Raw genomic sequence first — 12,584 nt, 5'->3', positions numbered from 1 at the left:
TAAAACTCCCTAGCCAATTTACAAAAATAAAGAGAAACATTCAAAAAAATACCCAAGACCACTGATGCCCACTCATTTTAGGAGTGCTATATCCCATTCATATTTATTAGCATCTTACTTTATTTTAGAGTTTTATTTATTTATTTTTAGGGAGAGGGGAAGGGAGGGAGAATAAGGGGCAGAGAAATACTGATTGGTCACCTCTCTCACACCTCTGATTACCAGAGACTGAACCCACAACCCAGGCATGTGCCCTGACAGGGTATCGAACCAGCGACCTTTAGCACAGGCCTGGGGCTCAGTCCACCGAGCCACACCAGGGTTATTAGCATTTTAGATACTACTGATATACAAGACTAACAATATTTTAAAAATTTGGTATGCATTAAAATCAACCATAATCTGAGAATTATCCAATGATCCCTAGAAAAAACCCCTGAAGCATCGCCAACCAGATGGGACTTATCTTTTGTGAGTTAAGAAACCAACCCATTCACTGAACATTGGACACTTGGTCTGGTAACAGCAAGACAGATCACCTGCCCTCCTAATGACTGTGGGGCCACCAAACAAAAAACCTCAATAATCTTTCCCCAAAGAGCCATCAAGAACATGACAAAATGATACATCCATGTATAGTAAGAAGAAAATCCTCCCCTAATCATAATTTTACGTTTTAAAAGAAATATTGGGCCCAGGACCTGACTGGTGTGGCTCAGTTGGTTGGGTGCTGAAAGTGAAAGGTCACCAGTTCGATTCCAGGTTAGGCACACACCTGAGATGCAGGTTCAGTCTAGTCAGGGCGCGTGCAGTTTGCAACTGATCGATGTTTCTCTCCTTCTCTCTCTCCCTCCCTTCCCCTCTCTCTGAAAACAAATAAATGAAATCTTTAAAAAAATACTTTGTTTATCCAGTTTTAGAGAGCGGGGGGAGGGAGAAAGAGAAGGAAAGAAACATCAGTGTGTGGTTGTATGTTAAGCAACCCCCACTGGGGACCTGACCCACAACCCAGGCATATGCCCTGATTGGGAACCGAACCAGCAACCCTTTGGTTCACAGGCCAGCACTCAGATCCACTGAGTCATACCAGCCAGGGCTGGGTAAATAAAGTCTTAAAGAAAAATTGGGCCTTGGCCAGTGTGGCTCAGTTGGTTAGAACACTGTTCTGTAACGGAAGGGTTGCAGGTTTGATTCCTGGGCAGTGTGAATGCCTAGGTTGTGGGTTGACCCCTGACCTGGGTGCAGACAATCCTTGGTCTGATCCCCAGTCCAGGCACGTACGGGAGGCAACCAGTTGATGTTTCTCTCTCACATTGATGTTTCTCTTTCTCTCCCTCTCTCTCTAAAAAGCAATAAAAATATGTCCTCAAGTGAGGATGAAAACCTTTTTTAAAATATTGGATGCCTTAAAAAAAGGTGCTTAATTATAACACTGCAAACTGAATAGTAATTCTCCAGCTATTGGTTTATCCAAAAGTCTTTATCCAAATTTCTATGTTATTACTCACTGTCTTCATACATAATATCTTGTGGGTATTATCTTCAAACTGTTGCTGACAAATTCCAGGCAGATATCAAGGCTTAGACTGAGAAAAACTTAAGCCATCTATTTTTAGATTCACTTAAATGGAACCTCAAATGCGAAAGAAATGGTATAAGCTAAAAGTTTTAGTTACCAGTCTCTGAACCCTCCTATTTTCTCTTTTTAATTCCAAAGAGCCATACACTAAAATTTACTCTAAGCAGGAAAAATGACACGAGAAAAACATATTGTGAAAATATACAAAAACAGTCCTAGCAGACCACATGTTTTAAGAGACAAAAAAAGTAGCTGTGCCAACGCCTATTTTCATTTCTGGAGCTACATCATCTAAAATTATAACAAAAGGACTAAATGAGCAAAATATTTTTGCTCAAGTTGCTTTTTATTTGAATAGGAATTCTTGATCCATCATTACTGAGTAAACATTTAATCTTGAAATAATCTCTCATTCTTTCACAGAACTGTAAACTAAGGCTATTCTGAGCCAAAGACAATGAAAACAAGCTCCTCATATAGTTTCCAGAATGGGAAAACATGCCCAACCTGTCTTTGACCAAATATTATGCGCTGACGGCTACAACTGCATTTGGTCTTTCAAATGAGAACATTTCAAAAGCTGCCTTCAGTAACCGTCAGAGGTTACTGAAGATGCATTAGCAAAGCTCAGTTTTTGTTTTAATGCAGAGGGAATCTTTTTTTAAAAATATTTTATTCATTTATCTTTAGAGGGGAAGGGAAGGAGAGAGGGAGAGAAACATCAATGTATGGTTGCCTCTCATGCGTCCCCCACTGGGAACTGGCCTGCAACCCAGGCATGTGCCCTGACTGGGAATCAAACCACAATCCTCTTGTTCGCAGGCCCACGCTCAATTTTTCCCACAGGAAAAATTACAACACAAATCTTTTGTGTTCTGTGAATAAGTGTCCTCTAATTAGTTTTTAATAATCGTATTTCCTTAGGAAGCCCACCTTTTCTCAGGGTTTTGGAAGATCATTTCTTTCCCACAGACCATTCTTACAGCCACTTTCAAAAAGGGCTGTAGGGTTGTAAGTTTTACTGCCACCGAGCAGTAAAAGCTGGAGGGAAAGAATGAGGGAGGAAGGGAGGGAGGAGGGAGGCCATGTAAGATTTTTTAGCTGCATTAAGTGGAGACAAGTATCCCTGAACAGCAGCAGCTCCACCTTCTCACACCCAGGAAGACGACAAGTCCACCCAGGGAAGACAGGCCCCGGGAGCCTCACCGGTCACAGAAATGTTAACTGTGACATGAGAAAAACAGGACTTATGATGATTACCTCTCTCAAAGAGAAAAACGTAGGCAAGGAGAAGCAATGTGTGATTCACAGTACTGCACAACTCACTTTTCTAACTGGAGACTGTCTTGCCCTTTTCTATAATAAAAACAATTTGTGAGCAGATCACGGAGGACGTCACAAAATTGAAAATATTTTGTAAAAATTCCTTTTCACAAAATTGAAAATATTTTATTAACTTATTTTTAGAGAGAGGAGAAGGGAGGGAGAAAGGGAGAGAAACAGCAATGTGTGGTAGCCTCCACATGCTCCCTCCCAGGGACCTGGACCACAACCCAGGCATGTGCCCTGACTGGGAATTGAATTAGTGACCCTTGGGTTCCCAGGCTGGTGCTCAATCCAGTGAGCTCCACCAGCCAGGGCCAAAATGGAAAATATTTTAATAGTAAGTATCAGAAGCAGAACTGAAGAGAAAGTAGGAAATCTGCATTCTCAATGAAGTATCTCCATCAAAGCAACAATCCAAGGATAACCATATCACTTAATTGCTGCTTGTAATTCTCTGGCTATCTCCAGAAACCACAACAAAAGTCAGGGATTATCACAATAGCTTCTGGTGCATTTATCATGATAATGACCTTTTAATTGCTTTCATTTTTTCAAGAAAGTAATAAGAAGTTAATAAGAACAAATGAAAAATTCCAGAAAATAAAATCATCCCAAAATAAGACATCATCTCTCATCAGACACTGAAGAGTTTTGAGACTTGAAATGCCCTTTCCTTCATTCCAGATAAAAGATTTTGTATGGAGTAATTGATATATTTTAAAAAGAATCCCCCCAAAAGGTCTAAATTATAAACCTTTTATAAATGCAATTGCCTTTCTTTCATACATCCATTGCACACAAATGGGCAATAGACAGATAAGCCAGAAAAATCAATAACCAGTAATTTTCCTTTGGCTTAAACATTCACATTTATCAGAATCAAGTAAGTAAAACACAAAACTTTGAATCAAAGGGATAAAAAAGTAAAATCTCAAATGACTCTTTCTCTAAAATAATTTTTTAAAGATTTTATTTAATTTTTTTTAAAGATTTTATTTATTTATCTTAGAGGGGAAGGGAAGGAGAGAGAGAGAGAAATATCAATGTATGGTTGCCTCTCGTTCGTCCCCTGCCAGGAACTGGGAACTGGCCCGCAACCCAGGCATGTGCCCCGACTGGGAATCGAACCGCGATCGTGCGGTTCGCAGGCCTGCACTCAATCCACCAAGCTACACCAGCCAGGGCGATTTTATTTAATTTTTGAGAGAGGAGGTGGGAGGGAGAAAGAGAGGAAGGGAAACATCAGTATGTTAGAGATACACCCATCAGTTGCTTCTTGCGTGCCTCCAACTGGGGATCTGGCCTGCAACCCAGTGCAATCCATGCACTGACTAGGAATTGATCCAGGGACCCTTTGGTTCGCTGGTTGGGACTCAGTCTACCCAGCCATACCAGCCAGGACTCAAATTACCCTTTAAATTAAATAACGCTTTTCCCCTCTGTTCTAATCCACATACCCATTCTAGGACCTTGCTTCATCAGCTGCCCCCTCTCCACTGGCTCCATTACCTAGGCACGTGAACATGCTAAGGGTGAGTCTATCTTTAAAAAAAAACAAAAAATTCCCTAATTTGCGCTTCTCCTTTAAGCTACCACCAAGTGCATTCTTCACGTCCTCAAAATGCGCTCCCCATTCCTTGTCTGAATCTTCTGCAGCCACAAGCCTCTTCTACCACAACCCCAGTGGAGCCTCTATCTCTGAGAATTACCACTGTGTCCAATCACTTCAGCAATGGCCTTACTGGACTTGACCTCTCCATTACTTCCCACACCACTGACCAACCAATCCCTTCCTTAGCTCCCATCTCTGTACTCCCAGGGCACTCTGTGATAGCAGTCTCCCAAATCAGCTCGTTGGTCATTCACTCACCCATTTACTCAATAAGAGATTTTTTAAAAGATTTCATTTATTTATCTTTAGAGGAGAGAAGATATCTTTTATTTTATTATTTTATCTTTAAAAGAAGGAAAGAAATATCATTGTATAGTTGCCTCTCGTGCGTCCCCTGCTGGGAACTGGCCTGCAACCCAGGCACGTGCCCTGACTCGGTATCGAACCACAATCCTTTGGTTCATAGGCCTGCACTCAATCCACTGAGCTACACCAGCCAGGGCCTTTAAAATTTAAAAAAATATTTTATTTATTTATTTTTAGAGGAAAAGGGAAAGAAACATCAAGTGTGGTTGCCCCTAATGTGTCCCCTACTGGGGCCCTGGACTGCAACTCAGGCACGTGCCCTTACTGGGAATTGAACTGGCCACCCTTTGCTTCACAGGCCTGCACTCAATCCACTGAGCTACACCAGCCAGGGCCCTTTTTAAAATTTTTTTTTAAATGTGTTGACTTTAGAAAGAAAAGGGGGATGTGAAAGAGAGAGAGAGAGAGATGGAAACATCTATTTGTTGTTCCACTTATTTATGCATTCATTGGTTGATTCTTGTATGTGCCCTGACTAGGCATCAAACCCACAACCTCCGTATACTGGAGATGACTCTCTAAACAACAAGAGGTTTTTAAGTATCTACTAAGGGTCAGGCTAAATGCTAAGCACTGGAGACAAAACAAAGAACAAAGCAGGGGTCAACTCAATTCTTCAAAAGATATAAAAATAACAAAGAATGAAAACATAACACAAAACTTATAAACTCCATTTTACTCATCTGGGACCGGTTCCTAAAATACTGTCTCACATAAAATAAAAACTGTCATAATTGGTGGTCACCAGATGGGAGAAAAAATCGTGACAGGGATTAAGTATAGATTGCCCATTATAAAATTAGTTATAGAAGAAAAATAGTCATGAGGATGTAAAGTGCAGCACAGGGAATACAGTCAATATTGCAATAACTATGTGTGGTGTCACATCGGTACTAGACTTATCAGGGCGATCACTTTGTAAAACATATAAATGTCTAATCGCTATGTTGTAGCCCTAAAACTAATATAAGATTGCATATCAACTGTAACTGAAAAATAAATTTAGCCCTGGCAGGTGTGGCTCAGTGGACTGAGTACAGGCCTGTGAAGCAAAGAGTCGCTAGTTCAATTCCCAGTCAGGGCACATGCCTGGGTTGGGGGCCAGGTCCCTAGTCGAGGGCACGTAAGAGGCAAGGGGCACACTGATGGGGGGCAGATACGAGGTAAGGGGGAACATTGATGTTTCTCTCCCTCCCTAACAAATAAATAAATAAATATTTTTTTAAAAAGAAAAAAAATTTTTTAAAGAGACCAGAAAAAAAACTGGTTGCAAAGCAGATTACAGCTTTGTGATTTATAGATATGACAGTGACACAAACGTAGGAGTCTATCCTGAAATAAAGCTTTTAAAAACACATTGCTGGGAGATTGTCACCACTCTTACCATTTTAAAGAGAAGTAAATCTGAAATCAAATAGGTTTAACAACTTGTCTTACACCACAAAGTAAATCTGTGGCAGAGATTTTGGGAAATGACAACTGCTGATTTCCAGAGTCAAGGCAAAAACCCATGATTTAATGTGCAATAAGCTAAAAGAAACACAGAAGAGCAATTTCGCTCTTAGCATGAATAAGCTTAGGGAAGCTGTCCAGAACACTGAAGTTTACAACAGCAATGACCAACTAAACTCCTTGCCAGCAGGACTCAATGTGACTAACTCAGAAATAGTATTCTTTTGTGGGTTTTTTTCCCCAGCATTATCTAACAACACTAGGTCTCTAACTTTGCCTCTCAAAGGTTTTCATTGTTGTGTCAAACTCTGACTGTTTAAAAGTAGGATAATGCTATTGTTAAATTGACAAAGTCTATGTTCCAAGTGGTTTTTGACAACCTTACTTAAATCTGATGTAGAATGTTAGCTATCTTCTCTTGCATTCAATGTGCTAAACAAGGCAGTGTTTACCCTCACCAAGTTTGATCCAATCATTTTAACCACATTAAAAGTTGTATATGGTCCTGGCTGGTGTAGCTCAGTGGATTGAGCACAGGCCTGTGAACCAAAGGATCATGGTTCGATTCCCAGTCAGGGCACATGCCTGGGTTGCAGGCCAGTTCCCAGTAGGGGACGAACAAGAGGCAACCATATATTGATGTTTCTCTCCCTCTCTCCTTCCCTTCCCCTCTAAAGATAAATAAATAAAATTTAAAAAACCCCCCCAAAAACTGTATGGCCCTGGCTGGTACAGCTCAGTGGATTGAGCGTCTGCCTATAAACCCAAAGGTTTTGGCGTCAATTCCAAATCAGGGCACAGGTCTGGGTTGCAGGCCAATGTTTCTCTTACTCTCTAAAAATAAATTAAGCCCTGGCTGGTGTGGCCCAGTGGTTTGAGCGCCAGCCTGTGAACCAAAGGGTCTCCAGTTCAATTCCCAGTTAGGGCACATGCCTGGGTTGCAGACCAGGTCTCCAGTGGGGGTGTGGCGTGTGGGGTGTGGGGTGTGGGGGGAGGGGCGGGGCATGCGAGAGGCAACCACATATTGAGGTTTCTCTCCCTCTCTTTCCTCCTTCCCCTCTATCTAAAAATAAATAAATGAAGTTAAAAAGATTATACCAAAATAAGTAAAATCTTTTAAAAATCTGTATCTGTATTCCCAGGCTCCATATTTTAAGAAATGCTTTCTCAAGTATGCAGCTGTGAAATGACCTGACTGGGATTTCCTTTAAAAATGCTTCAGCAGCCCTGGCTGGTGTAGCTCAGTGGATTGAGCTCGGGCCTGCGAACCAGATGATCGAAGTTCAATTCCCAGTCAGGGCACATGCCTGGGTTGCAGGCCAATTCCCGGCAGGGACCAGTTCCCAGCAGGGGATGTATGAGAAGCAACCATACATTGATGTTTCTCTTCCTCTCTCCTTCCCTTCCCCTCTAAAGATAAATAAATAAAAAATATTTTTTAAAAAATGCTTCAGTAAAAGTAAAAGAGTAAAAGAGAAAGAGAGGAAGGAAGTAAAGAAGGAAAGAGGGAAGAGAGGGAGGGAATCATTTTTTTTTGCAAATATCTAAACTGTTGAATGTGAGTGATGGCATCTGGAGGTTTCATCTTTTCTCTCTACTTTGTCTATACTTAAAGTTTTTCCCAGTAACTTTTCACAAAATGATTTCCAAGCTCAGTTACCCTTCTGGTTACTAAACAGGAGTCAAAGGATGTCTATGTTCTTGTCTTGGGAGCGAAACCGGGCGAAGGGTCTCCTCCGGCAGAAGCGAGGGCTCCACCCGCCAGGCGGATGCGGGTTCCGCCCCACCATGCGGGCCGAAAGCGCGCACGTTTCCTTGGAGCCTGAATCTGACAACTCACTCCCTGCGCGCTAGGACTCAGGGCACCACGGAACTCAATTTGGAAGAGGCGCCCGCGGGGCTCCCGCTGGCGGTTCGGGGAGCCCCGACAGACTCCGCTCCAGAGCTCCGAGGTCCTGACCACCCCGGGTCGGCGTGGCCCCCGCAGCCCCTTCTAACCATCTAGAGCCCGCCTGCCCGGCTCCTTCCATCCCCCCACCGCGAACCTCCCTCCAGCCCCGCCGCCTACCGTCCAAGTCCTCGTCCTCATCGGTCTCACTCTCCGGTTTCGCGTCCGCAAGGCCAGGGCCGAGCTCTAGACCCTGGGAGAAGGAAGGAGGGGTGGCGGGCGGGCTGGAGGCTAGGGCGCGAGCCTCGCGCAGGCGGGTAAAGTAGTCTACCGCGAAGTCGACGAGGTCGGCCGGCCGCTGCCGTAGCACCTGCACCGTGTAGCCCTGCAGCAGCTCTGTGAGCCCCGGCGGGATCTGGATGTGGCTCATGCCGGCGGCGGCCGCGAGGGCAGGCGGGTCCTGGCCGCCAGCGGCCACTGCCTCCGCGCTCCCTCACGTGCGACCACGGTCGGGCCTTCCTCGCGGCCTGGTACCACCCTTTGGCCGGTACGCGTTTCTGGGCCGCACGACCCTACCCTGCTTGTACTGCCGGCCTGGTGTGGCAGCTGCTGTCACTGGGCAGCCGCCGCCAGAACCGACCAGCGGGCAGGCGGGACGGGCGGGGCAGGAGCCCGGGTTGTGACGCACGCGACTACCGGCGTGCGCGCCCCCGCCTTCAGTGCGCGTGCGCCGTGGGGCAGCACGCCCTGGCCAGTCCCGTCTTGAGACACTGAACAGTTTTTAGCGCTTTTGACCTAGTCTCAAGACCTCTCTTTTTTTTTTTTTTTTCAGCATGCGCCCAGATCCTCCTGTTTGCCAGCATTTACTAGACGCCAGGGATACAGCCTAGGGGACATGTTACCACATCAATGTGGTTCTGGCTGTGGTGGAGAGTTAGTGGACCCTTTAGGGGGTGACATTCAAGTTGACCTCCAAGCCTGGACAGGATCCAAGTTAGGATCTGTAGGAAGGCCATCTGAGCATAGTGCATAGTGAGAGCAAAGGCCTGGTGGAGTCAGGACCACCCTGGCCAGCAGGTGGAATGGTGGAATGACCACAGGACGCTCAGGCAGGTCCATGAGATGTCAAACAGGGAAGGCTTTGTATATAGTAGGAGTTCCAATGACAAAGTAATTTGGAAGCCACAGGCACACGGCCTGAAAGGCCAAATGTGTACCTTGAAAAACGGGAACAAAGCCATCGCAGGAATGACTTCTGTGCCTCTTTTCCTTGAGTACTCCCACCAAGGACTAAGTCTGCACGTGCCTTTCTCCCCACATTCCACCCTGGGTCCTGTGCTATCAAGCATCATCATCAGATGTTGAGCAGAGGACAAGGCAGTGTTATCCTTTGCCCCTGGGGAAGGGACACAGGCAAACTGGAAGGGCCGGTCTGTTTCCCCAGTTGTCCTCTTTTACCCACACCAGATTGGAAGTGAATAGGGAAAGGTGAAGATCTTCCTGGGATGTCCATGCCACAGCCCAGGCACTGACCAAAGGCCCAGTGGACATAGAATAGAGTTATCCCTCTCTTTGCTGGGTCCACCAGAACGAGACTAGCTGTATGTAGTCTAGGGAACCTGAAAGGCATTTGATTTGGGTTGGTTAAGATCCACCTGGTAATTACCTAGAATCAATTAAAATCCTCACTAGGACCTCTCATGGTCACTGGGCACACAGCCAGAAGCTCAGTGCTGTGGGTGCAGAAGCCACCCAAGCTCTAGGCCAAGCAGGCCTGTGATTACAAAGAGTGGTGTTTCCCTAGCAGTTCCTTGACCCCTTGAAGAAGTCTCGGACCACCAACTCCGTGAGGGGAAGGGCAGTGTCCAACTTGTTGCTTGCTCGGTCCTTACTGTGCACCCTCAGAGAAGGTATACTGGATGAATGAGTGAATGAATGAATAATTTCCACACAGCATGCAGGGCCAATTAAACTGCTCTCCTGACCTCATGGTCTCAGAATTAGGATTCTTTGCTTCAAAGCCATGCTTCTGATCTCAGAATATAAAGACTTCACTAAGGACAGGCAGTGAGGGCTGGAGGGGTATGGTTTCTCAACTCTCCTCTCAACTCTCCAGGGCTCCTGGGTGTGACTCCCATTGCACTGCCACGCCTAAGGACCTGCCCCCACTTCAAACAGTCCTACAACCAACCCTTTGGAAGGGCAAAATCACAACTCCACTCACTCCCTGGTTTGCCTGTTTGTCAGGTTTTATATATTTGAAAGGGGGACAGGCACCTGTACTGTTAGGACTCTGGCCTCAATTACAAGATAGAGTAGAGGGAGGCTAGCTACTCCAAGGCTGATGAGCTGGGTGTGGTGGGTTCTGCCAGTTGCTCTGAGCAACATCCATCAGACTCTCCTAGCAGGCTGCTTTGCCTGGGTTGTTCTCATATGTCCTGCAGCTTGATCAGCCAGCCAGCTAGCAAACGTGGCATTCAGAGGTATCCTTGGACCCAGAGGGAATAAGGCTCCTTACCTGTGTCCACAGACTACCCTCAGAGTAAGAAAAGACAGCCAATTCCCAGGCCCGACTGGAGAGCCACAGGCCTGCATGCTGGCCAGAGCAGAGAGAAAGCAGAAAAGGGAGCCCCATGGGACCACCTGGTCCTGGGGCGTTGCCAGTGGCTATTGGGACTCTGTATGTCACCCCTCGCCTGACTCACAGGCCAGTTGCCTGGGCTTTGACCCAGACTGGCATTTTATAGACAGTCCTCTTGGAGCTTGGGTCAGGTAGCCCCATGTCAGTCTTTGATAGCATCACCCAAGCCCTTCTTCAGGCCTCGGGATACCCAGACATCACTTTTTATAACCACTCTGTTTCCAACTTGCTGATGATCTTGGCAGAGCAGTTTACCCTTTCTGAGCCTTGACTTCCACATCTGAAGGAGGGGGTAAAAATCCCTGGCCATCAAACATTGAGTTACATGGGGATAAGAGATGAAAATGAACCCCTGAAGAGATGAGAAAGGGCATAGGGGGTTCCAGCCTGGAAAGAACTGTGGGTAGACATGGTACGATATTACAGCAGAAATGGTGCTACTGTTGCTTCTAATAGGCAGCTGTCGCAACAACCTGCCCTCTGTCCTTCACATTTCACCCAGTTATACTCTGCGTTGTGCCTGGTGAGGCTAATATCACTGGCTGGACGTTTTAGCAGACACTGTCTGGCTTCTACTTAAGGCTGGCTGTGACAGAGAAATTGCCTCAGAGGGCCCCAATCTCTTCCCCACCCTCACCCCCATCAGGGACAGAGGAGATATTTCAGAACAGGTGGCATTCCAAAGTGCATCATAAAAAGGAAGTGCCAGCTAGGAGGGCGTTTACCGTCCCCTCTGCTCCCTTCATAAACATGCCCCCAGGGGCGTCCCTATTTGACTTAATGTGAGTCTACTGAAGACCCAAAGGAGTAAAAGAATCTACCACCACTAACATCAAGGAACCAAAGACATTCCATTTGAAAATAGAAGCTGTTTCAAAGGGCAAATTATCCAAAAGCACAGACTGTAAAAGTGATCCGGAGCCATGGGAATGGCTGGCATTTCACTGGAATGCAAATGCACTCCCAGGGGCTTCCCAGCCAAGGGCGAGGTCTCAGGAAGGTCTCAAAAACTGGGTCGTGCTGAGAGCAGCTTCAGGAGACAGGTACATGGCCACCTCCAAATCAAAAAGACTAAACAGAGACATCTTGCAGCACGAGGGCAGAGGACACACAACTTTCATCTTAGAATGTTATTTTTTTGACTGGACCATAGTTCCTGTCTGGTCCTCTAGAAATATCTTCCCCAAAATAAAGCCTCCTTCCTTAAACCCCCACATCTTCAGCTTCCCCCCAGGTAGGCCACGCCCACACCCAGATATATGTGGGTCCCTGCCCCACTCATCCATTTACGTGGCGTGGTGGCTGGAAAGCCACAGTTCAAGGGTCTCCCTGCAGCTGCAGCAGCAGGAAGTGTGAGTGCAACAAACTGCGACTGCCAGATGGGGCACTGTCAGAGAAGCTCCGCTCTGGGAGCCTCACCCTCCACCAGGCAAGGACAGACTAGCTTGTGACTCTCTCCTCCAGCTTCCTCACCTCCTCAGGCAGCACCTGGGCATTCTCCTCTGCCTGAGGAGCACAGCCAGGCTGGTGACATCAGTTCGCATAGCCACCCAAAGCTCATGTGCCACCTAAAGCTCACGTGAAAACTCCAGACTGCTTTTGGTCTTCGAGAACAATTGATTCTCCATCTCTTAGCTAAGACATCCATGTGGCTGGGTGCAGGAAGGCTAAGGAATGAGCAGAAAAGCTGAAGGCTGGGTGTGAGGGGCCTCCATGCCAG

General features: G+C 46.1%; 1 protein-coding gene across 1 annotated transcript in view; it reads right to left on the bottom strand.

The window, feature by feature from the left end:
* Nucleotides 1-8,899, bottom strand: part of PRKAR2A (protein kinase cAMP-dependent type II regulatory subunit alpha) — a 51,072-nt gene extending 42,173 nt beyond the window's left edge. Inside the window, exon 1 of the mRNA XM_037049789.1 lies at nt 8,404-8,899. Within this exon, the coding sequence (XP_036905684.1) occupies nt 8,404-8,653 (250 nt within the window). The 5' untranslated portion in view covers nt 8,654-8,899. The remainder of the gene's footprint in view (nt 1-8,403) is intronic.
* Nucleotides 8,900-12,584: the final 3,685 nt, after the last annotated feature.

Source organism: Sturnira hondurensis, unplaced genomic scaffold, assembly GCF_014824575.4.
Source record: "Sturnira hondurensis isolate 20B ecotype Veracruz unplaced genomic scaffold, ASM1482457v3 Scaffold0006496, whole genome shotgun sequence".
NCBI classification, from domain to species: domain Eukaryota; kingdom Metazoa; phylum Chordata; class Mammalia; order Chiroptera; family Phyllostomidae; genus Sturnira; species Sturnira hondurensis.
This window is presented reverse-complemented; position numbering and strand designations above follow the sequence as displayed.